General features: G+C 43.9%; 1 protein-coding gene across 14 annotated transcripts in view; it reads left to right on the forward strand.

The window, feature by feature from the left end:
• Positions 1-26,355, forward strand: part of LOC149191415 (Protein kinase superfamily protein) — a 476,220-nt gene that overhangs the window by 102,713 nt on the left and 347,152 nt on the right. For 11 of the 14 annotated variants that reach the window (XM_089404237.1, XM_089404239.1, XM_089404241.1 and 8 more), the window contains exons 3-7: positions 15,993-16,083; positions 16,218-16,292; positions 16,390-16,478; positions 16,935-17,053; positions 17,681-17,821. In XM_089404237.1, the coding sequence (XP_089260363.1) occupies positions 15,993-16,083; positions 16,218-16,292; positions 16,390-16,478; positions 16,935-17,053; positions 17,681-17,821 (515 nt within the window). The remainder of the gene's footprint in view (positions 1-15,992; positions 16,084-16,217; positions 16,293-16,389; positions 16,479-16,934; positions 17,054-17,680; positions 17,822-26,355) is intronic. The other 3 variants (XM_089404247.1, XM_089404250.1, XM_089404249.1) reach the window with 1 other exon arrangement.

Consider the following 26,355-nt stretch of genomic DNA (forward strand, 5'->3'; position numbering starts at 1 on the left):
CCAGTATGAGAAAAAGTTGGAGAGGTTGTCCAACTATAGTCCATGGAATCTCTGTTTTGTGTGGGCCATAGGTATAGGTTGGATGCTGTGTTAGGCCGCATGCCTTACCACTACAAAACAATGCCTGCGTGATTTTGTTTTGGAGCAGATTTATGCCCAAAACAACAACACATAAATGGAGGATCCTTCCTAGGTGAGGCCGCAGTTATTAAGGGATGTTTGGGTATGTTTTAGGGCTATTGCAGCATGCCATGATGCCCTAACTAGGACACAGTTATAACAACAGTGATACAACAGATTTGGATCAGTTTGGATTGTTTTTATGAGCAGCCTATAAGTGCCATGTGTTGTGGTGAAATTGGACAGTTGGAGACCTCAGCTAGGAGCAGAACTAATAGTGAAGTGTTGGGTGCCATTGGACTGGTGGAGGGCAGCGTGTTGGCTACCCAATGTAGCCCTAGACTAGCAATCTTGAAGTGACGGAAGACAACTGAAGGTTGGGTGAAGTTTGGAGCCTTATGTGTAGCTCTTTGTTGGACGGAAGAGGCTACTAGAAGGCAAATTGGAAGCTCAGGGATTGGCTAGAAAAGGGATTTCTGGCGCTAGAAGGAAGGCCAGATGACAAGCTCAGTCCTCAGAGTTTGTTTTGAATCTCTACACATCTTTCATGGCTTACGCTACAATTTATCCTCTGAGATGTCTGTCTTATGGAAATGATTTTGAAGTATCGGAGGAGCTTTGGAATGACTTGTCACGTAACACATACGATGGTGAAGGCAGAGCGGCTTTGCTTAGGCACAAAGTTGCCTTCACTGGTTTCTGCGAAAGGCATGAAATCCATGAGGATTACATTGCCTGCTCATTGTTCGCGTTCGCGCTTCGTGGGCACGCACTGATGTGGTGTGTCACACTTCCCGATGCCTCTATTCACTCTTTTGATCAGTTGGTTGGAGAGTTGACAAGTGCTTTCTATCAGTATGATCGTCAAGCACTCAAAAAGAAAATTTTGAAATTACGGAAAGCACCTGATGAATCCCTTGTGCAATTTTGGGATCGCTTTCGTAATCTTGCATTTCAAATCCCCGAAGATGAAATTGATTGGAAATTTCTTCATGAAAGATTTCAGTATCTTCTTCACATATCTGAAAATCCACATGTGTTAGAATCATTCAAACCCCTCCCAGGATACCTCGATGTTAGAGCAACGAAATCTAAGACGGACAAGGTTGTTGTCACAAGTGACCCTTCGTCCACTTCTGTTGAACAGCTCTAGCTCCGCAGTGCGAGTTGGTAGAAGGTGCGCGCACACTTGTTGAACTGTCACATCCTCCCACTGCACATGCTCTGGACATTTGTGCATATTTGGTTGGCAAGCCTGATGGTTGTCACGTGAACTCATTCTCTCAGCCTCCGTCTTTTGGTTCTATTTATCCTCCAGATTGCACTGTGTTGTGTTCACCCGTTCTGGACTCCACATTTGTTGTGACGGAGTTGGTGTGGAGCAGCCAACCTGCACTGTCATTTATGATGAGTATGTGTGGGAATCTGAAGAAGGACCCACGGCGAAGGATGACCACCCTCCATCTGCACGTCATCCGCTTTATCCTAACATCTTTTGTGATTCTGCCATTTTTTATTTTCCTTGTGAAAACTCATCACTGGATGTTTCTACTTCTGATCATTCACAGTACACACTGGATGTCAGTCTGTCATTACATTGCGGAGAGGACACATCTTTCTTTGCAAAACCTCCCAATCTATCATCTTTTCTTTCTGGAAAGGCAGAGGGTGAACATTCTTGTTTTTCATCAACCCCTCTGTAAGATTCGTCAGATCATGAGGATGCCGATGAACATATCGAATTTTGTGATCGTGGTTGTAGTGATCTCTTTACTCCTTCATTCAATCACGATGCTGATTCATTCGTTGTTGATCTTTCTAAGCCAATAGTCTTTGATGATCTACCTGCTGATGAAGTAGAAACCCCGCAAGTTGTCGAGGCACTTCAACCCGAGATGATGGTTATGTTAGGTCCTCGCTGTCTTGAGGTTGATTCCACTTCAGATCAGAAATTTGTTGAAATACCCAAGGCTTCTCATCACTCTCCTATTTACATTGAAGATCAATACAGTTCATAGATTTCACATCCTCCACCTGAATCACATGATCCCATCACTCACACATTGGAGGAATCCTAGACAACTAGCACTCTTGTGAAACGTAAGTTGTCTTTCTTTCTCATGTTTGCTTGTTTGTCGCAGTCTAAAGAGTGTGCCCGCTTCTCGTCTGCGCACAATGTGTTGCATCACCATGATATGTCCGCAGAATGCTTATCTTGCGCTTTTACTCGTTTCTTTTCTGTGGACGCTTTTAAACTCAGAATGTGTTGGTCTTCACTGTTTTATCTTTCTTGTTTGTTGGTTTACATGCTTATCTTTCTTGTTAACCAGGCCTTCACCAACATGGGTCAACCAATGCGCTGGTGGCTGCATTGGAAATATCACTTTATGTGAGTAGGCCCATGTGCTGTTTAGTTTAGGAGTAGGAGTAGTGTTTGCTTTTGTTTTGCTTTGTTTGCATGTTTGCTTTGCTTTCTTGTTTGCGTTGCTTGCTTGCTTACTTGGTTTGCTTTCTTTTACTTCTGCTCTTTGCTTGTTTGTTTGCTTGTTATGCACCCATAGGTTTAGTTTCGCATGAAACCGTGTGTGGTTCTCGAGACATGCAAGGTAAAGTACAAGAGGACTTGTACAACTATCAACAACTGGTTATATGTTTTCCTCTCTCTTTATGAAGAACTTGTTTTCTTTAGTCGATGATACCCTGATGGAAAATATGTTTTGTTCAGAGTGAGTCTTGGTGAAAACACAACGCTTGCACTTTTAACTAGTATCGCCTACTCTAATCGGTTTTTTTTTTTTTGGGTTAACCCTTGTCAGCTAAGTCAAGTTACGTAAGGTGAGAGGGAAAACATTAACAAGTATGTCAGAGGCATATATAACATACTTCTCTGAAGGGACAACCTCTTCTGCTCTCAATAATTCGTGATCCCTCTTCCGCCTTTTGAAATAGATAAGTGCCTATGCACAACTTTTTGAAAATGGAAAAAATGAAAAGATGAAAGACAAATAAGGCGAAAGAAGAGAAAGGCTTATTGCATAGAGAGGGGATGCAAGTAACTCCGCCGGGGTACTGACCAGGCTTGCTGGTAGCAGAGCGATGCTTGTGTTCCTGCGTAACTCCGTCGGGGTACTCTCCAAGCCTGTTGGCAGCGGAGCAACACCCGAGATGAAACCAAGACTCTGATATTTATATTACTTGTGCATCAATATACTCGTCATCCCCAATCGAAACAACTTAGTTGACTTGGCTTGGTATGTGTGCTAACCGATCAAGAGAATGACAGGGACTATATCTTTAACACAAGCTAGTGATGAAGCCATGACAATCAAAGAATCGAACAATACTTCTGGAGGAGTTACTTGCTTTTCACGAAACAAGGTCCATACAGAGAGCTGGAATTCTACCAGTGTGTCGCCAATGTTGTAGCGGCTACAAACACCCTCCAAAATTTGCCTTCACTTCGTTTTGGATCCTTCCCCCTCGAAATCTTAGCAACCATCTTGTACTGCTCAGGTACTTGTTCCAGATCGGTATACCCGGAAGTGATGGAGGCAAGAGTTCGAGTTCGTTTCCAGAAAGACATCATCAAGCAGTCCGCGGACACCATTATGCAATACCAAGCTTGGCATCAGTTTGTGACCGAAGATCACAGAGAGGATGTTGACGAGTTGGTCTTTCCACAGCTGTCCGAGTCTTCCTATTGTCTTATCTCGCTGACTCAAGTCTATTTTTGTCCCACATGGGTATATGTAGAAAATGTATTATTATTGTAAACAGGATGTAAAGTGAAATTCCAAGTGTCATTAGTGGAATGCAAACAGTCATATTTAATGTAAAGGAGTTACGTAATGAAGTTGAAGAGTCATGAGGGTAGTCCAAGAGTCACAAAGGGGAATGTCAAGGGTCACCCTACCCTTTGTTATAAATAAAACCTCATAACTCATAGAACAGACTTTTGGGAGCCAAACTTTTGGCTAGGCATTGCTTTGAGGAGGCTTGGAGAGTATTGTGATGAGCCCTGGCTTCTCCATAGTGCAGAGCGAGTACATCTCTTTGGAGGAGCAAGTGATGTTGACTGTAACGTTCCATTATTGGAGCTAGTGGCTATCATGGTTGTATGTATGGATGGAACTTTCACTTTATATAATATAACAAAGGCAACACGTCTTCAAGCATATGTTGTTATTGTAGTTAGACTATTCTGGTTACTTTAGCAATGTATGTTATTTAACTTACGCATTCATGCATGAACTACTTTGTATATGATTGTATGAATCTTGTGGGAATCGTGTTGTTGGTTTAACACATCATCCTGGATTGTGGAGTATTCCACTTCCAACCCGTGATGTCATTATGCTCGTGTGTTTCTTTCAGGTTGCGTACAATCACTGGCTTCTAAGGGGCACCCTTCCTTTTCCCCCTTTGTGTGTCAGAACCACCCCATGCATGTCTCTTGACTCGCCGTAAGGTCACACACTTGCTTTCGACAAATATATCTTGCTTACCTCTACGCACTACCACAGTCAAGGCACTACTATACTACCCACTGCTGGGGCTCCTACTCCAAATGGTTTGAGGTCTAGGGACTTCTCACTGGGGAGATCCCCTGACATGTTGGTGGGTACAACACCGTCAACAGATTCTTTGTTTGATAGCGTCAGAGATTCTAAGATTCTAACCTAGACCTTAGATTGTGGAAATTCAACATGGTTTCAGAGCGTGTCTGAGCTACTTTGGAAGTCAGTGAATCAGAGTTGTGCACAACAAAGTACAACTTAAGAGGGATTTGGTCACATTATAGGTGACAATGTAGAAGTTGTAGGCTAGTATCCGGTATGAGGATAGGTTGGAGGGGTTGTCCAACTTTAGTCCATGGAAAATCTGTTTTGTGCGGGCCATAGGTACATGTAGGATTCTGTGGTAGGCTACAGGGCTTACCACTACAAAACAACGCCTGCGTGGGTTTGTTTTGGAGCAAATTTATGCCTAGAACAACAACACATATATGGAGGATCCTTCCTAGGTGAGGCCGTAGTTATTAAGGGCTGTTTGGGTGTATGCTTTAGGGCTATTGCAGCATGTCATGATGCCCTAACCAGGACACAGTTATAACAGAAATGATACAACATATTTGGATCGGTTTTGTCTTGTGTTGGATCCGTGTTTTAGGGTCAGTTTTGGATCGATTTTATGAGTAGCCTATAAGTTCCATGTGTTGAGGTGAAATTAGGCAATTGGAGACCTCAACTAGGAGCAGAACTAATAGTGAAGTGTTTGGTGCCATTGGACTGGTGGAGGGTAGCGTGTTGGCTACCCAAAGTAGCCCTAGACTAGTAGTCTTGAAGTGACGAAGACAACTGAAGGTTGGGTGAAGTTTGGAGCCTTATGTGTAGCTCTTTGATGGACAAAAGAGGCTACTAGAGGGCAGATTGGAAGCTTAGGGATTAGCTAGCCTAGAAGAGCAGATTGGATCAACCCGTGTTCATTGTAGTTGACGTGACTTGCAGCAGTGATAGGAGGCAACCCTCCTGGAGTCTCTATGAGTTGTCCTTTGAAGGACTAAGGGGCAACTAGAGAGCAATACCTAAGCGAAGGACAGACAGGACAAGATACGACATAGAGTTTGCATAGTGTGATTGTCATTGTATCTTTTATTCCATAGGCTATTGTATTATTAAGATTGGTTTAATATAACGTGTTGATTTGGGGTAGCATCGGATGTGCTCTAGCCACGAAATTTGGGCTCACGCAGGGCCACACAGAGGCAGCCAAGTGCTGCGTAGAGCACCAGAATGACGCAGAGGCTCCTAGAGCTGACGCAGGGCCTCCTAGCACTGACGCAGGCCTAGAAAGGTTGATGCAGGGCTAGCGTGAGACAGAGAGGGGCTGACGCAGTCTAGTTTGGGCAGACGCTGGGGTTGCAGAGCATTTTTGTGCCGAGGAGCTGCCAGAAGGGTTTTCCGGGGTTTCAGCGAGGAGATTTCTCTCAAACTGTGAGGTATAGTTGCTAAGGAAATTCTCTGTCTGGTAGGCCAATTTCAGCACCCAGATTGTACTCTGATATTGCTTATTAAGAAAACCCTCAAATAGCTGCACCAGTTTTCCCGCATTGGGTTTTTCCGTGGACATTAGTCCAAAAATAATGGTGTCATGTGGTGTGTTTGTTCTTGTTTCTTTTAGTTGTTGATCTGTAATATGTTGAGCATGCATTGGTGTTTATTTTGAGTATTTCCTTTGTAAATAACTTGTTAAATAAAAAATAACAAGTAAGTAGGAATAAATCACAAAAAGTGCATGAAGGGTTTCTAAACTAAGTAAACTTAGAAACTTCAACATGGTATCAGAGGGTGATTACAGATCACAGGAGGACTAAAAGACATCAGCCGAGCAAAGCAATAGCAGCAGAAAACAGTTGTCCCAAGGTGACAGAAGCTGTTTCTAGCAGCGCAGAAGTCAAAAAGTGTGACACAGAGCCAACCAGAGCCACGCAGAAGAAGCCGGGTGCTGCGCAGAGCCTCAGAGAGGCCAGCATTGCTGACGCAGGGGGCCAAAGGGCTGACGCAGAGGGCCAGAGGGCTGATGCAAGGCATCCCAGGGTTGATGCAGACCCATCTGGGGTGACCTAGAGCCAACATGAGGTAGAGAGGGGCTGACGCAGTTCATAGAAAGGCAGTTGTTGGAGTCTAGAAGGCTGCAGAAATATTGCAGAGTGTAGCTGGTGAGGTACTGTACTCTGAACAGTACCTAACAAAGCAGGGCCAGAGGAGTTGTTACTGAGGGTTTCTAGCCGAGGAACCTGGATCAGCAATGTAGTTGCGCAAGACAATCAGAGTAGGGGGCATCTCAACAAGCGGCATAAGGATTTCCAGGAGGGAAATTAGGACTCAGAGGGAGTCCAGAAGAGAATTTCTAGACGGGAAGTAGAGACTTAGAGGAGTCGAACAGAGAACTTCCAGGAAGGAAGTAGAGGAGCGTCATGGCACTACACGGGGTAAGGGACCAGGATAGACTAGACGAAGCATTGAACTTCGTAGTCTGGAAGGCCAAAATCTTATCAGTGCTTGACATAATTCGTGTCAAGAACTTTGCCTTGAAGACTATAGTTATCCCAGTCGACCCAAATGATAATGACAAATACGAAGAGGCGATGGCGAGGGCCAAGTGCATTATCCTTGACGGGGTCAAGGATCATGTGGTACCACATATAGCTGACAAGGAAACGACAGTTGAGATGTGGGAGGCTCTCAAGAACCTGTACCAGCATACTTCTGTGCAGAGAAGAATGCTGCTCGAGAACCAGATGAGGTCATATCAGATGAAGAAGGGTCAATCGATTGACACCTTCCTCGGAGGACTGAATGAGATCCGAGACTAGTTGATCGCTGTAGGAGCGACATTGGATCAGGAGCTTATGGTGAGGAAAGCGTTGAATGTTGTCTCAGAAGATTGGGAAGTGTTTGTCTAGAGTATCCTGGGCAAAGGGACTCTCCTACCTTGGGACAAGATGTGGGCAACTCTTCGCCAGGAAGAGATCAGACGACAATCGAACACAGGTAGCAGCAGTAAAGGGATCAAAGTTCAGCAGGAGGAGGAGGATGTGGCTCTAACATCTGAGGGAAGGTAGGAAAAGCGGAAGAAGAAAGATCTCTCCAAGATCAAGTGCTTCCATTGTGGGAAGATGGGTCATTATGTGACCCAGTGCCCAAGGAAGAAGAGTAAGGGAGAGTCTTCAGAGACTAAGGCAGCGCCAGCATGGGCAGAGAAGGAAGTTTTGACAGACGATGACTGTGCCATGAGTGCACACGCCATTTGAGCGGAAGTGGGGAGACATCGAGCTGTAGTTAGGCAGACTACAGGCGATGAGAGGCAAGATCCTTGAGGTACCCAGCCTCATGGATTAGACCTTGCTACGAGAGCCCCGACGAGGAGTAGCAGGACTGGCTGGGTGGGTAGAGACGGATGCGGATGGAGCGGCAGAGAGAGCTACAGTGCAGGAGTCTCGAGACAGCGCAGAGCTAGCAGGTTGCAGCAGTGCGAGAGGCACAAGAGTGTTGCACTAGTGCAGGATGGCACAGAGAGGTGTGCAACGGTGCGAGATGCAGGGAGTTGTTGCAGCAGCGCAGAGGTCAGAGAGGGAGCACTTGTCAGCGACAAAGGGAGCTTCAACATCAGTGGGTGTCTCTAGCCCAACAGGGAGGTCAGTTGGGAGATCAGTTACTTACTTCTTAGTAACTGAGATGAAGTGCAGCAGTGGGCAGCACGATGCAACATGATGAGAGGAGTTGCAGTGCAGATGCAGTATTGGGAGAAAGGACCAACAACAACACGAATGCAGAGGGAGCTGTCGTACAGATGCAACAGTGGCAGTGGGAGAACCATGGGTAGCAGTACAGGAGGCAGTAGTGCAAAGGATGTTGGGTAGGAAGGCCTAGCATCAGCACAGGTACCGATGTCGGATGTTCAGAGTAATACTCAGTGAGGAGTATTGCTAGAGCACAATCCTCGCTAAGAGGGAGTGTTGATTTGGGGTAGCATCGGATGTGCTCAAGCTGCGAAATTTGGTGGAGAGGTTGGGGCACATGAGATCTCCAATACCCAGAAAGGGTTTGGGCAGATTCTAAACAGATTAGGAGATATTAAAATAATTAATATTTTTAATGGAGTCCCTAAGTCTAAACTTAGGGAAAATAAAATATTAATGTGTATTAATATGAATCTGTGTTAGAGTGGTCCAAAAGACATGGATCAAGCCAGATCTAATTTTAGTCGTTGATTAGGGACTTAATCTCGACCGTTGAGATGTCAACAGGAAAAGTATAAGAGGAGGCTTGAGGGTCACTTGGAGAGCACAACAGATGATCAGTCATTCTATTCTCTAGAGTGGGGTTTGCTAAGAGAGATAGAATCAGTGATTGAGAGAGCAGCTGAGGGGCATTGAGTATAGAGAAACAAAGAAGGCAGAGATTGTGGCGGGAGAGCAGTGCAGCAGCCAAGGAGGGTGACGCAGAGCTAGCAAGGGCTCACGCAGGGCCACATAGAGGTAGTCAAGTTCTGTGTAGAGCACCAGAGGGGCCAGCGCAGCTGACGCAGAGGCTCCCAGAGTTGACGCAGGGCCTCCTGGGGCTGACGTAGGCCTAGAAAGGTTGACGCAGGGCTAGCGTGAGATAGAGGGGGGGTGACCTAGTCCAGTTTGGGCAGATGCTGGGGTTGCAGAGCAGTTTTGTGCTGAGGAGCTGCCGGAAGGGTTTTCTGGGGTTTCAGCCAGGAGATTTCTCTCAAATTGTGAGGTATAGCTGCTAAGGAAATTCTCTGTTGGGTAAGCTAGTTTCGGCACCCAGATTGTACTCTGATATTGCCTAATAAGAAAACCCTAAGATAGCTGCTCCGGTTTTCCCGCATTGGGTTTTTCCGGGGACATTGGTCCAAAAATAATGGTGTCATGTGGTGTGTTTGTTCTTGTTTATTTTAGTTGCTGATCTGTAATATGTTGAGCATGCACTGGTGTTTATTTTCAGTATTTAATTTGTAAATAACTTGTTAAATAAAAAATAGCAAGTAGGTAGGAATAAATCAAGAAAAGTGCATGAGGGTTTCTAAACTAAGTAAACTTAGAAACTTCAACATAATGAAGATTGGGTTGTATATTATTGTACAATATTTGTTAAAAAATTATGTATGGTTGTGCATATGTGATTCACTGCTTTATATTTTCCGCTGTGCAAAGTAGTTCTTGTTGAGATTCTTGGTTTGGTAGCGTAAGAGATTCTAAGATTCTAACCTAGACCTAAGATCGTGGAAATTCAACATGGTTTCAGAGCGTGTTTGAGCTACTTTGGAAGTCAGTGAATCAGAGTTGTGCACAGGGAAGTACAACTTAAGAGGGAGTTGGTCACATTGTAGGTGACAATGTCGAATTTGTAGGCTGGTATCCGGTATGAGGACAGGTTGGAGGGGTTGTCCAACTATAGTCCATGGAAACTCTGTTTTTTGTGGGCCATACATACAAGTAGGATGTTGTGGCCTTACCACCTCAAAACAGTGCCTGCGTGGGTTTGTTTTGGAGCAGATTTATGCCCAGAACAACGAAACATAAATGGAGGATCCTTCCTTTGTGAGGCCACAATTATTAAGGGTTGTTTGGGTGTATGTTTTAGGGCTATTGCAGCATGCCATGATGCCCTAACTAGGACACAGTTATAACAACAGTGATACAACAGATTTGGAGCAGTTTTGTCTTGTGTTGGATCCGTGTTTTAGGGTCAGTTTTGGATTGGTTGTATGAGCAGCCTATAAGTGCCATGTGTTGAGGTGAAATTGGGCAGTTGGAGATTTCGATTTCTCTATGTTAGCTTCTAGGATGGAAGAAGAAGTGGCGTGTATGACTAGTGCTGCATCATCAGAAGTATGGTATATAGACAATGGAGCTTCGTGGCATATGACGGGAATCAGGAAGTGTTTCTCAGAATATCGAGAAGAGTAGATGAACTTTCGAATCACCATGGGGAACAAGGCAAAGTGTACTCCAGTAGGGAAGGGTACCATAGTTTTCCAAACAGAATTGGGAGAATGGTTCCGTGCTACAAATGTGCTACATGTACCAGGATTGGGGATGAGCTTACTTTCCGTGTCGCAACTACAAGGCAAGGGCTATGACGTCTACTTCATCAAGGAGAAGGTATACGTCAAACACCCGAGTTGGAAAAAGAAGTGCAAATCGGGATCAAAAGTAATCGGTTGTATAGATTGCAACTAGAATCACCAATGGCACTAATAGGCAGTCATGGGACAAGGAATTGAACAAACTATGGCACAGAAGAATGGGTCACTTGCACCATGGAGCTCTGAGAATTCTCAAGAGCACTGTAACAGGAGTTCCAGATTTGAGTACGGAACGAGATGATGTATACAGGGGATGTGTTCTAAGAAAGTATGGCAAGGCAACATTTCCTAGGAGCAAACACAGGGCCAAGAGTGTACTGGGATTGATACACTCAGATATCTGCGGACCTATGTCCGTCAAACTTCTCAGTGGTGCCAAGTATTTCCTTACCTTCATTGATGACCACTCAAGGAAAACTTGGATTTATTTTCTGAAAACCAAGGATGAGGTTTTCTGTTGATTCAAGGAGTTCAAGGCTCTAGCGGAGAATCTGACTGGGAAGAAAATAAAAGTTTTGCACTCAGATATTGGTGGAGAATATGTCGATAAGGACTTCACTGATTTTTGTGCTAAGGAGGGCATCAAGAGAGAGTGGACAACTCCATATAATCCGAAGCAGAATGGGGTAGCAAAAAGAAAGAACAGGACTATTGTAGAAGCAGCTAGGGCCATGATGTATGATCAGGATATGCCAAAATTCCTGTGGGTAGAAGCATGCAACACAATAGTGTATGTTCAGAACAAGACTCCTCATCGGGCAGTGGGCAAGATTACTCCAGAGAAAGTCTTCATAGGGAAGACACCTGAAGTTAGTCATTTCAGGATATTTGGGAGTCTAGCATATTGCCGCATACCTGAAGAAAAGAGGAAGAAGTTGGATCAAACTGCGGAAAAGGGATATCTGGTAGGATATAGCGAGAATGCTAAGGCATATAGAATCTATCTTCCAGGGAGCAGGAAGGTAGGAGTACGACGAGATGTAAAGTTCATGGAGGACAGGGTTTTTAGAAGATCTCGCGAGATGCCTTCCGAGGAGCAGTGGAAAGAGGAGCCGTTGGTTAAGCCTCTTCAACCAAAAGAAGTAAAGAATTCTTCGTCAGGACAGGAAGATTCTTAGGATGAGGAGGAGCGAACATAAGCACCTGTTGGTAGAGGAAGAACTAGCAGGGAACTTCGTCAGATTCTGCGAGATGCAGAGAACTTCATCGGTGCGCCAAGAAAGAATAAGAGGGAGCGAAAACAACCAAATAGATATCAGGCATTAGTAGCTTAGGATGGAGAGTCTGCCAGTTTGAAGGAGGCAACGCAACATCAGGTTTGGCTAGATGCAATGGTAGAGGAATACAACTCCATAATGGTAAATGATGTCTGGGAGGTGGTGCCAAGACCTTAAGACAGATCAGTGGTAGGTTCAAGATGGATCTACAAGATCAAATACGCTGCAGACGACAGTGTTGAGAAATACAAGGCCAGGTTTGTGGCTAAGGGGTATGCTCAAAAGGAAGGGATTGACTATGAGGAGACCTTCGCCCTGGTAGCCAGGTATACATCTATTAGGACCGTGATATCTCTTGCAGCCCAGATGGGATGGGAGATCCATCAGATGGATGTCAAAACGACATTTCTGAACGGGGTAATAGAAGAGGAGGTATACATTGAACAACCAGAGGGCTTTGAAACTCATGAGAAGAAGTCTCATGTATGTAGATTGAAGAAAGCCTTGTATGGGCTGAAACAGGCATTGAGAGCATGGTATGGTCGAATAGATGGCTACTTGCAGAAGATGGGGTTTGTCAAGAGTGACGCGGATCCGAATCTCTACTATCTGGTTGTAGAGAACGAGCCACTAATCTTAGTATTGTATGTGGATGATCTCTTTCTGACAAGATCATCCAGACTCATTGGGGACTGCAAGAAGAATCTAGCCACAAAATTCGATATGAAGGATTTGGGACGAATGCACTACTTCCTAGGGTTGGAAGTTTGGCAGCAGAAGGGAGAAATCTTCCTTGGGCAAGGGAGGTATGCTACAGAAATCCTGAAAAGATTCGGGATGGAGGACTGTAGACCTATGGCTACGCCAATGATCACCAACTGGAAGAAGATTGATGCATCAGAAGACAACGATGTTGATCCCACCCTATACAGGGAGCTCATAGGGTCCCTGATGTATTTGGTCAATACTAGGCTAGACATTTGCTACCCTATCAACACCCTTAGTCTGTTCATGGTGGAACCAAAGAGGGCGCACTGGGCAGCAACCAAACATGTTCTCAGGGTTTTATAGGGAACAGTCGATTATGGACTCTTGTACACCAAGAGTAAGGATATCAAATTGAGTGGATTTATTGATGCAAATTGTGCAGGAAGTTCAGTGGATCGGAAAAGTACCTCTGGGTATTGTTTCAACATTGGATCAGGTATGACCTCCTGGTGCAGTAGGAAATAGAAGTCCGTGGCTCTGAGCTCATCTGAGGCAGAATATATGGCGGCAACCACAGCTTCGTGTGAGGCCATATGGCTTAGAAAACTGCTTGTGAACCTATTCAGAAGGAATATGGAGGCGACCAGGATCTTCCGGTGATAATCAAAGTTGCATCAAGCTCTCTGAGAATGCAGTGTTTCATGATAGGTCGAAGCATATTGATATCCAGTGTCACTTTGTTAGGGACTGTGTCCAACGAGGAGTTGTACAGTTGAGCTACACTCCTACAAGAGAACAGGTGGTAGACATCCTTATCAAGGCCCTTGGAAGGACAAAAATTGACTACTTTAGGGAAAAGATGGGGATGGTAAAGAACCCATTTCAGTAGCAGAAATGGGAGTGATAACTGCAAGGATGCAAAGGGAGTTGCAGTGCGGATGCAGTGTTGGGAGAAAGGACCAGCAACAACACGGATGCAGAGGGAGTTGTCGTACAGATGTAGCAGTGGCAGAGCCATGGGTAGCAGTACAGGATGCAACAATGTAGAGGATGTTGGGTAGGGAGGCTTAGCATCAACACAGGGACCGATGCCAGATGATCAGGGTGATACTCAGTGAGGAGTATTATTAGAGCACAGTCCTTGCTAAGAGGGAGTGTTGATTTGGGGTAGCATTGGATGTGCTCTAGCCACGAAAATTGAAGGAGAAGCTAAGGCACATGAGATCTTCAATACCCAGAAAGGGTTTGGGGAGATTCTAAACAGTTTGGGAGATATTAAAATAATTAATAATTTTAATGGAGTCCCTAAGTCTAAACTTAGGGAAAATAAAATATTAATGTGTATTAATATAAAACTGTGTTAGAATGGTCAAAAAGTCATGGATCAAGCTAGATCTAATCTTAGCCGTTGATTAGGGACTTAATCTCGGCTGTTGATTTGTCAATGAGAAAAGTATAAGAGGAAGCTTGAGGGTCACTTGGAGAACACATTGAGGGAGACCGGTCAGTTCAATTTCTGGAGCGGGGTTAGTTGAGAAATTGAACCAGTGGTTTGGTGAGCAGTCAGGAGGCAGCAAGTACGGAGTAGAGAGGCAGGATCAGCCACTGGAGATCAACGCTGAGGCAGGAGAGGCAGAGACTAGGCTTTTCAGGCAGACGCAGAGGCAGCAGAAGACTGCACAGTCACTTGCTGGACCTACGTGAGTGACGCAGAGAGGCCCAGGGCTGATGCAGTCAAGTAGGGGCTGACACAGAGGGTTTGAGAGCCATGCAGAGGTCATCCAGGCGGACGTTGGGATTGGGAGAAGCGCTGGAGAATTATTTCTCTCTATGGGTAAGCCAGTTTGGCCCCCCATTGTACGGAAAAATTGCTGAATAATAAAATTCTCCCTTGCTGCACCGGTTTTCCCACATTGGGTTTTTCCGGGGACTGTTGTCCAAAATATTTGTGTCAATGTGTTAATGCTTGTGCATATGTTTGTTTCTGTATTACGGTGTGATATCTGCAGCATTATTTATTTTAATGTTTATCGAAGTAATTTCATAAATAACTTATTTTGGAACAAAAATAAATCAGTTGTTGCAGTGATAGAATTTTCACACACAAAGGGTGTTTGACCTAGATTGGCCTTAGCATAATAACATAGAAGCACTAAATAGAGTAGGTATTAGCCTTATGTGAAGATTACACCATTCTCAATAGGATTCTCAATACCAAGAGCCAAAATTGAGTCTTCCATTCATTGAGGGCTACTCCTGAAGTGCTACAAAAGAGGTCTAAACAGTCTAGCTTGCTGGTTTATTGATATGCTTCAAGTCGGTAGGATACTTATCCCAGGGAGAATTTATGGGCTGACAACAAGTTTGACTAGGTTGGCCATAAGCATAACCAAGTCATTGCAATAAGTGTACATAAAGGGTGTTTGACCTAGATTGGCCTTAGCCTAATAACCTAGAAGCACCAAATAGGGTAGGCGTTAGCCTTATGTGAAGATTACACCATTCTCAACAGGATTCTCAATACAAAGAAGCCAAAATTGAGTCTTCCACTCATTGAGCGCTACTCCTGAAGTGCTACAAAATAGGTCTAAACAATCTAGCTTGCGGGTTTATTGATATGGTTTAAGTCGGTAGGATACTTATCCCAGGGAGAATTTATGGGCTTACAACAGGTTTGACTAGGTTGGCCATAAGCATAACCAAGTCATTGCAAGAAGTGTACATAAAGGGTGTTTGACTTATTTGGTCTTTAGCCTAATAACCTAGAATTACCAAATAGAGTAGATGTAGACCTATATGAAGATTACACCATTCTCAACAGGATTCTCAATACCAACAAGCCAAAAATCAGTGTTCCACTAGTTGACAGCTGCTCCTGAAGTGTTACAAATTAGGTCTAAACAGTCTCTCGTACCCTCAACTGTCTCCTGATCTGCCCGAAGTGAAAGAAAAGAGTTGTTGGAAAAATGGTTGTTATCCATCTCTGATCCATCAGGGAGTGAGATACCCCATATTTGCCCCTGTAACTTGTTTGCCTCATATAGTTGTCTTGATCTTTAGACAGATCCATATGTGATATCTAGGTTTCATCTCACTAGTTAGTTTGTATAAAAACTATCACATGCAGCTCCACTCAACTTTCTAGTATCCATATACATATGCAAAAAGCGATATTGCAGTACATTAATTCACATGCATAATGCAGTACAGAAAAGGATGTTGCAGTTCCAGATATTAATGCACCACCTTTGTTCATCATTGGCATCACTAAGATTTTTGTGTTTTCAGAGATAAAGGCCCATCAATGTTTGAGGCAGAGGCTATTGGCTTGAACGCAATGCATTCCACCAATACAATTCGTGTGCCAAAACCATTTAAGGTATGCTGAAGATCCTAAACAGGTTACTTTCACTTGGTGATGCTCTTGTACATGTTGCATTATGGTTTAATAATTTTTATTTTCTTGAAGAATTGCATGTGAATAATATTGTGTCTAACAGCTTATTATAATAGGTTGGATCTCTGTTTGGAAGGGGTTCATATATTATCATGGAATTCATTGAATTTGGTTCATCCAGAGGTGAACAGGTAATATTGATATATTCTTGTTATAAGATATATGTTGAAATTTAGTTGCATCAGTATGTCAAACTAGTGAATCACTGAAAATGCTTTTACTATGCAGAGAAAACTAGGGAGGAAGCTTGCTGAGATGCATAAGGCTGGCATTTCTGATAAGGGATTTGGATTTATGGTTGACAATACAATTGGCAGGTACTTAAATAAATATTCAATTATAGAATCTAGAGAGCAAATGTATTTTTTGGTTTTGATTTTTAATCATTTCAACAATATTACGTCTATGGCCTTGGGTATAGCAGTGCTTGAGCTTTTAGTTTTCATAGGTGTATTGCAATTATAAATACAAGTAGACCGGCTTACTCTGTCATTGCAAATTTGCAGATGACTTCAGAAAGTCAGTAAGCTCTGGTTCTTTAGGTTTAAAATGTTTTAATCTTATTATTATCAGTTCATTTTTTCTGTCATCATAGATTTTTTTACTTCCGTTCATCTATTTGATACATATTGTACAAGAGCATTTTCTTCATGCTGTTGAATAGCCTAAATATTTTGTCATTTGAAATCTTGAAATCCTCCTGCATATTTGGCCGGATTTCTCAAATATTATTGAAGATAGGGTGAATGCTAAATAAGTTGCATACTGTGCAGTACTCCCCAAGTAAACTCCTGGACATCGGATTGGGTAACATTCTACAGTGAACATAGACTGGGTTATCAGTTTAGTTTGGCTCAGCAGCAGTACAGAGATAATGATATTTATGAAAAAGGTGAGGAATATGAACAGCTACTGTTATACCTCTTGTTTTCACACAAAGCTATTTTGATATGTAGCAGGAGGTTCCTCACTTATATAAATCATTCTGCATTGAGTGTTTTGCTGTACATAGTTCATACAAAAATTTCAGAAACATGGGTTGTAAATTAAATGTATTATCTACCTACAGTATTATCGTGTCTAGTAATTTTATGTTCTTTAACTGAGTTGAAAGTCTGGGTGCAATACCAATGTAAAGTCAAATATTTCACCTATTTTACTTACTCCTTTCATGGCTGGATATACGCTTTACTGTTTACATCTTGAAAAGATCTAGTGCAGAAGATGTAAAACATCAAATATTGTTATATTGCTACATATTTCGTGATAGTTTAAATACAGCTTTTTCAATAAGATGGGTGTTATGCCTGTGCAGTCATTTCTTTCTTGCTTGCCATCTTTTTATTTTTGATAACATCTGAACTGAAGTATAACAAGGTAGAAATATAAGATATTGATAACATTCTCTATATTATTTGAAGGTACTTAGTGGGTGGGTTAGTCATTAAATTTCTGCATTTTCCTATTGCAAGACACAGGCTATTATGATGACCCAGTGTACTACAACTTAACTGGACAGGACAAAGGCTATTACAGAAACTGCCTCAATTCTTCAAGGATACTCAGATAAAGCCCTGTTTGCTACATGGTGATCTTTGGAGTGGGAATATTTGTTCTGATAAAAACAATGAACCTGTAATACTTGATCCTGCATGCTATTGTAAGTTCCCAATTTTGTAATTTTGAGCATTCCTTAGATTGGAAGGTATGGAAATCTTCTTGCTTATCTTATCATGCAACATTATTCATGTGCAAAACCAGTCAGTCGAATCAGTATATATACTAATCAATTCAATTACTATTTTTTAGACTGTGTTATTGCCTGGAAATTCCAGCCCTGCAAAGTTGAAGGGAGTCCAGAAACACTAGGAAGTAAGCACTATCACCTTGCTTACTTCCCCTCACTTTGAAGTTACTGCTTGCTAACTTCAGAGGGGACGGGAGGTATCCATAAATGATCTAGGGACTAACTGCGAATTCAAGAATTAGTACTAACACCTAAAATTGAAATAAAATGCTCTTGGGCCTTTTATAAAACCTGTGATAAAATATGGACATCAACAAGCTGGAAACACTAAAATTGTCCTAAATGTGCACAAACCAATGCAAAAAATTAACACTAAATAAGTTCACAAATTGCAATGCATGTGTATACAGAAAACACTCTAATAATGTTGAAATTTCTAAGTATTACCTGTTAGAAATTTTATCTGTATTCTCTGGTTTATTTCGCCTACTTGTTTAATTACTAACAAGTTAGTTAACCATATAAACACTGAAATAAACACAATACAGTCTCAACCATCTATAGATCAACCACTGAAAGAAATAGCAAACACACAAGTGACACCGTTATTTTTTGACAACTTGTCCCCGGAAAAACCCAACTTGGGAAAACTGGTGCAGCAATTCTGAGGGTTATTTTATTATGCAGTCTTTCTGAGTACAAGTGGGTGCCAAACTGGCTCACCCGATAGAGAAAATAATCCGGCAGTAATACCTCTCTATTTGGAAGCAGATATTCAGAAAGTCTACCCCACAAAACTCTCTCCAGCACAATCTGAAGCTCAACATCAGCCCTCTGAGGGTCTGCGCAGCCTATATGGCCCTCTGCGTCACTCCTGCAGCCTCTGTGTGGATGATGCAGGCCCTTTTGGCCTCTGAGCAGTCTCTTCTGCCCCTCTGTGGCTCTCTTTGACTTAGCGTCTGCTTCTCTGCCTTTGCGTTGGACTTCTGGCACTATCTCTGCCTCTCTACCTCGTACTCACTGCCCCTCACTGCAACTGATCACTGATTCGATTTCTCTTAGCAAACCCCACTCTAGAAAATCGAATCACTGATCACTCTGGTGTGTTCTCCAACTGACCCTCAAGCCTCCTCTTATACTTTTCCTGTTGGTCCTTCAATGACCGAGATTACATTTCTAATCAACAACTAAGATTAGATTTGGCTTGATCCATGTCATTTGGAACCTTCTAATCCAGTTTTATACTAATACCCATTAATATTTTATTTTTCCTAAGTTTAGACTTAGGAACTCCATTAAAAATATTAATTATTTTAATCTACCCAAACTATTTCTGGGTCTTGGAGATCTCATGTGCTTTAGCCTCTCCACCAATTTTCATGGCTAGAGCACATCCGATGCTACCCCAAATCATCAAATAAGACAACAGAACACCATTTACAGTAAGCTGTTATAACTGTTTTGGAATATCCCTAAGGGAAAATTAACAGTAAATATGCAACGCAAAATAGACAAAAACACCATGAAGCCAAACCAATTAATTAGACCACGAATTCGCATCCAAAACTGAGTTGTGTACTCATTTTATTAATGGAAGAGGTGTACAATAAGGTGCTCGAATGAGTGCACCTGGGCTTGCTCTAGGCATGCTAGCAAAGCCCCAAAATGTTAAGTCACCCTCCTCCAATCTGCTGCTAATCTACCCAAGTGCTGCGTTATAGATGCCCAGAAATGTGTTGTTGCCTGAAAGGATATGCTACTAGGGCCCTCTCCATTGCTCAGAAAATTCCGGGAAATTAATCTCGGCCTCTACTCAAGAAACCCAAAATAACCCACGAAGGGTTTGGCCAAAGCTTGACCCCGAAAATTCGTCCCTCTTTGGCTTGAGTGGCTCTGCTGCTGGGCAAATCGACCCACATGAAGATTCTGCTACTAAATGCTCCACAAATGCCTGCAATCCCTGTTAGAAGGCTCCCCAGGCCTTCCCTCCAAGTTTCTTCGACAAACTCCTCTCTCTCCTCAACCTCCCGGAGTGTCCTAACCCAAGACTACATAGTCCATGCGTTGCTGTAGCGTGCTCCCTGTTGTGGTACGACCTCACTTCTGTTGGTATGATTCGGGACTAAGTGAAACTCATTCCTTCGGCTGGCACTCGAAGTCCACTGAAGCAAGGGCTGGGATTTCCGCTCAGAAACACCCGGTATGCTGAACAACACATGCAGACTTGGCTCACTGCTCAAGCGTGCTATGTCAAAAGACAAATTCTGAAAATGATAGATTAGCAAAATGAGAACCCCTCCTTCCTTTTTTCAAGTTGCCTCTAAGATTACCCATGTGGGTCCACATCGAATTCCTCTCACCAATTCCGCTCCAATGAGAGCGTACTCTCCATGTAGGCCAAAATTCCCTTATGGTGGCCACACGCTCCACCAAAGCCACAATCTTATCGTTGAACACTAATGTTGGGGTGCCTGTCATGCCAAAAATCGAATGTGGGTACCCGAAGCCCACTTCTCCTAAGTGTAACCATGTAATACGCCAAAATTGATATTTACTTAGTAAAAATACTAAGTAGGAATATCACAGTCCTCCCCACCAAAACATTGCTTGTCCTCAAGCAACTGCAATGAAGGATGTTGTAGAATCTGCTCCCCCTCCCTGGTGGCATCCTCATTCGGCAGATTCCTCCATCGGATTCAAAACTCCCTGATGATCTTGTTACGCAGATGTCTCTCCTTGGTATCCAAATGGCCTCTGGTTCCAGCACCAAATGCCCCTCATCGTCCATAGGGGGTAGCTTCGTAGCTGTTGTAATCTGCTGTCCTAGTGCCTTTTCCAGGCAAGAAACATGAAAAATGTTGTGCACCCGGCTCCTCAAGGGTAGCTCCAACTCATATGCTACCTCCCTCACCGTCCGAGTGACACGATAAGGCCCATAGAAGCGGGGTTTGAGCTTCTTGGCCCCCTTCTGGTTGAGTGTAGACTGCTGGTACGGTTGGAGCCTCAAAAACACCAAGTCCCATACTTTGAACTGCCTCTCAACTTTGCCTTTGTCTGCATAAAGCTTCTGCTGATTTTGGGCCATTTTCATGTTGTCTTTCACAGCCCTCAAGATATCTTGGCTCCCTTGTATCCAGTCCTTGGCCCTTGGGGCCCTGCTGTCTCCAAACATAATGTCAGCGAAAGATAATGCATCATATTCATATAGAGCTTGACATGGCGACATACCTATAGGCATGTGGTGCCTAGTGTTGTAGCAATATTCACCCAAGTGTAGCCACTGTATCCACACTCTTCGCTGCCCTGTCACATAGTTAAGCAAGTAGCCCTCCAGCCACTTGTTAACTATCTCAGTTCGCTCGTTTGTCTGAGGGTGGTAACTGGTACTTGGGGTGAGCTCAGTACCCACCAATCGGAATAGCTCTTGTCGAAATCCACCCATGAACCGTCTGTCCCGGTCACTGACAATGGTCTTTGGGAGACCATGTAGCCGAAACACCTCCCTAAAAAACAATTCGGCCACTTGTGAGGCCGAGTATCGAGCTGGAATGGCGAAGAAGTGAGCGTACTTCCAGTGGTCCACCACCACGTTGATGCAATATTTGTCCTATACTGTGGGCAGCTTGATAATGAAATCCATTGATATGCTTTCCCATTTCCCCTCGGAATGGGAAGCGACTGCAATAGGCCCGCGGGGTTTGTCTGCTCTCCCTTTTTACGTTGGCATGTGTCACACTCCCGGATATGCCTCAGAACATCATCCTTGAGGCCCTTCCAAGCAAAGCGCTCCTTGATGGCCCAGTATGTCTTTGTGACCCCATGGTGCCCTACTAATGGTGAATCATGAGCAGCCTGTATAATCTTTTCCCTCAGTGGAGAGTTGGGTACCAAGTAGATCCGGTCTCGATAGTAGATCACCTCGTTCATCACTCGATATTGATCATTTGTCACCAACCCTTCAAGGACCTCACACGCAAACCTGTCCTTGGAGTACTCTACTAATAACTGCGCCCTCCAATCCGGGGTGATGCTCATCGAGGAAAGAGTGGCTTGCCTCCTGGACGATGCATCAGCCACTACATTGTGCTTCCCTTTGACATACTCAATGTCAAAGTCATATGCTTGGAGCTTGCTCACCTACTTCTGCTGCCTCTCCTGCAACTGTTTCTGCTCCAAAAAGAACCTGAGACTATTGTGATCGATCTTGACTTTAAACCTGTTGCCCACCAAACACTGTCTGAACTTGGCCAACGCATGCATGATGGTCAACATCTCCTTATCATAGATGGAGTATAGTAGCTCATGGGGCAGTAAGTTCCGGCTCTCAAAAGCGATGGGGTGCCCCCCTTGCATAAACACGACCCCCACACCCACTCTTGATGCATCACACTCCAACACGAAAGTCTGAGTGAAGTCAAGAAGTGCCAACACTAGATAGCTACTCATGACCTCCTTGAGGTGACCAAATGCCTCTTGCGCTATAGTGGTCCACTCAAAGGCCCATTTATTCGTCAAGTCTGTGAGGGGTGCTGCTAACTGGGAGAAGCCCTTCAGGAACTTCCTGTAATAAGTGAAAATGCCTATGAAACACCTCAACTCGGTCACATTCCGGGGCTCTAGCCAATCCTGGATAGCCCTGATCTTTTCCTCATGTACTCTAACACCATCCACCCCATGTTGTGCCCTAGGTAGAGCATCTTGTTGAAGTTTCTAAATTTACTTAGTTAGAAACCCTCCATGCACTTTATCTGATTTATTCCTACCTACTTGTTATTTTCCTTAACAAGTTATTTACAATGTAAATACTGAAAATAAACACTAGTGCATGCTCAACATATTACAGATCAGCAACTAAAAGAATCAAGAGCAAACACACCACATGACACCATTATTTTTGGACTAATGTCCCCGGAAAAACCCAATGCAGAAAAACCGGTGCAGCTATTTGAGGGTTTTCTTATTAAGCAATATCAGAGTACAATCTGGGTGCGGAAACTGGCCTACCCAACAGAGAATTTCCTTAGCAGTAATACCTCTCGGTTTCTAACAAATCTACTGGCTGAAACCCGGAAAATCCTTTCGGTAGCTACTCAGCACCAATCTGCCCCAGAAACCCCAGCGTCTGCCCAATCTGGACTGCGTCAGCCTCTCCCAGCCCAGCGCTGGCTCTGCGTCAGCCCCAGGAGGCCCTGTGTCAGCTCTCTGAGCCTCTGCGTTAGCTACGATGGCCCCTCTGGTGCTCTGCGCAACACTTAGCTGCCTCTGCGTGGCCCTGCGTGAGCACTGGCTGCTTCTATATCTCTCTCTCTCTGGCTAGTCTGTTGCTATCCTGGCACTATCTCTGCCTCTCTCTCTCTCTATACTCAATGCCCCTCAACTGCTCTCCTGATCACTAATTCTATCTCTCTTAGCAAACCCCGCTCTAGAGAATAGAATGACTGATCACTCTAGTGTGTTCTCCAAGTGACCCTCAAGCCTCCTCTTATACTTTTCCTGTTGACATCTCAATGACCGAGATTAAATCCCTAATCAACAGCTAAGATTAGATTTGGCTTAATCCATGTCTTTTGGACCACTCTAACACTGATTCATATTAATACACATTAATATTTTATTTTCCCTAAGTTTAGACTTAGGGACTCCATTAAAAATATTAATTATTTTAATATCTCCTGATCTGTTTAGAATCTGCCCAAACCCTTTCTGGGTATTGGAGATCTCATGTGCCCCAACCTCTCCACCAAATTTCGTGGCTAGAGCACATCCGATGCTACCCCAAATCAACACATCTCGGTCGGCCCAAACTCACACTTGAACAGTTTGGCATAGAACTGCTGCTCCAGAATGTGTAGTACTCTCTCAAGGTGCTGCAAATGCTCCTCCCAAGTCCGGTTGTAAATCAGTATGTTATCAAATAACACCAATACGAACTCAACTACCCACAAAACACGTGGTTCATGCATGACTAGAATGTAGCTGGTGCATTGGTCAGCCCGAAGGGCATAACCAGGAACTCAAAGTGCCCATAATGGCACTGAAATGTTGTCTTTGGGACATCTTGGTCCCTCACCCGGATTTGATGGTACCCCGACCATAGATCAATCTTCAAGAAGAACTTAGCTCCCCTCAACTCATCCATCAGCTCATCTATACGGGGGATGGGGTAGCGGTTCTTCAGTGTCTTCTTGTTGAGGGCCCGATAATTGATGCACATTTGTAAGGACCCGTCCTTCTTCTTCACCAACACAACTGATGAGGCAAAAGGGCTAGAGTTGGGCCTGATATGCCCAAGTGCCAATAGCTCATGGATGGCCCTCTCGATCTCATACCGATATGCCTTGGGATGTCGATAAGTAGTGGTGATGACGATCTGCACTCCCGGCTGCAACTCGATAGTGTGTTTGAACCCTCGGTCAATGGTGATGACGATTTGCACTCCCGGCTGCAACTCGATAGTGTGCTTGAACCCTCGGTCAGGTGGTTGACCCGGTGGTATGTCCCCAAATACAACTAGATATCTGTCAAGAATAGCCTGTATCTCTGGATGTGGTGGCTTGGGCTTTCCCCCCGCCTTTGAGATCCTCAACTTCACAACCCACTCAATGTCTCCATGTCTCTAAGTCAGTCTCCATCCTGTGGGCCAAAACAGTCTGTGGTGGGTATGACTCATGAGTGCATTGCTCGAATCAACACGACCTTGCCATTTGGCCCTACAAACTCCATCTCCAACTTCCTCCAGTTTGTTGTGACTCTGCCAAGCGTATAGAGCCACTGGACTCACAACACCACGTTGGTGTCCGATGCATCTACTACAAATAAATGATCTGTCATGGAGTAGTTCCCCATGGTCAATGTCAAGGTTGGCACATAGCAAGTGCACTGCATAGTTATGTTCCCAGGCACAAGAACTAAGAATCCCTCAAACTCCTCAGTGGTGATGCCCCTCCTCTGAACTAACTGAGCATCAATGAAATTGTGGGTAGCCCCACCGTCCACCAAAACTGATACACGCTGCCCCTGAACAGTGCCTCCAATCCTCAAAGTCAAAAAACTGGGTACCCCACGTAGTGATGCAAGGACCACTTTGTGAAAATTTCTGAATCTAACAAACCAGAAATCCTACTGCAGTAAACTGATTTGCGTTACCTACTTGTGTTCTTCATTTAACAAGTTATTTTCAAAAATATTCAGAAAATATTAATGCAAATACACTGCAGCCTACACCAATATATAGATAAAATCCTGAAAAATAAATGAGACAACCACACAAAGAACACACTTATTTTTGGACTAAACGTCCCCGGAAAACCCAGTGTGGGAAAACTGGTGCAGTAGATATGAGGGTTTTATTATTAAGCAGATTTTTGAATACAACTAGGGTGCCAAATCCAGCTCACCCAACAGGGAATAAGACCAGCAGAAGTACCTCTATCCGGAGACAGATATTTTGGCGAATCTAGCCACTGGATGAACAAACCCCACAGGTGACTCCGCTGTCCCTAGTGCTGTGCAACGATGATTGCTCCAAGCTCTGCGCTAGAACTGCGTCACCTCCCCTAGGAGTTGCATCACCCTCCCAGTAGCCTGCCCGGCTCAGAAATCGATCTTGCTGGATTGTTGCTCGATTTGCCTCACAGAAACCCGAGTGCTGCCTCTAAGTGATTGCGTCAAATCCTCTAGCCTTTGCGTCACCCTTATGGAGCTGCGCTGTCTCTCTTTGGTGCTGTGCTGCCTCTCTACTATGTCGTCTCAGCCTTGGGCTGAAGTCCCTCTGCCCTACTACCCCTCTTTGCACTAGAAGCTTACTCCGAAATTCTCAGCAAACCACGCCCCAAAATTTCAAACTAGCTCTAGTGCTGCTCTCACTGTGTGTATTCTCCAACTAACCCTAAGCCTCCTTTTATACTTTTCCTATTGAGAAATCAACGTTCGTGATCTAATCTCTAATCAACGACTAAGATTAAATTAGACTTGATCCTCGTCTCTTAGAAGCTTCTCACCCATATTTTCATTAATACCCATTAATATTTTAATTTTCCTAAATTTAGACTTAGGAACCCCATTAAAAATATTAATTATTTTAATAAAATACAATCCGAGTGGAATTTCTTTCTGGGTCTTTGAAGTATTGCTAGAGCACATCCGATGCTACCCAAAAATCAACACTCCCTCTTAGCGAGGAATGTTCTCTAGCAATACTTCCCAGTAGAAGTATCACACTGATCCACGACATCGGACCTGAGGAACTGATTCCCTCTACTTTGCTTCTGCCCTACTAGGTACTGTTTTGCACCAACAGAATCAACACCCCACCAACAACTCCAGATGAAATCTGCGTTGCACCTCTAGCCACGACAACTGGAAAAACGAGACTCAACAGTCTCTGCGTTGGGCCAGTAATGACTGCGTTGTCCTCTGCAACAACAATGTCACCCAATCAGGCTGAC

The sequence above is a fragment of the Pinus tabuliformis genome, chromosome 2_2 (assembly GCF_031772625.1).
Source record: "Pinus tabuliformis cultivar Carrire ecotype Pingquan chromosome 2_2, CPIR1, whole genome shotgun sequence".
NCBI classification, from domain to species: Eukaryota; Viridiplantae; Streptophyta; class Pinopsida; order Pinales; family Pinaceae; genus Pinus; species Pinus tabuliformis.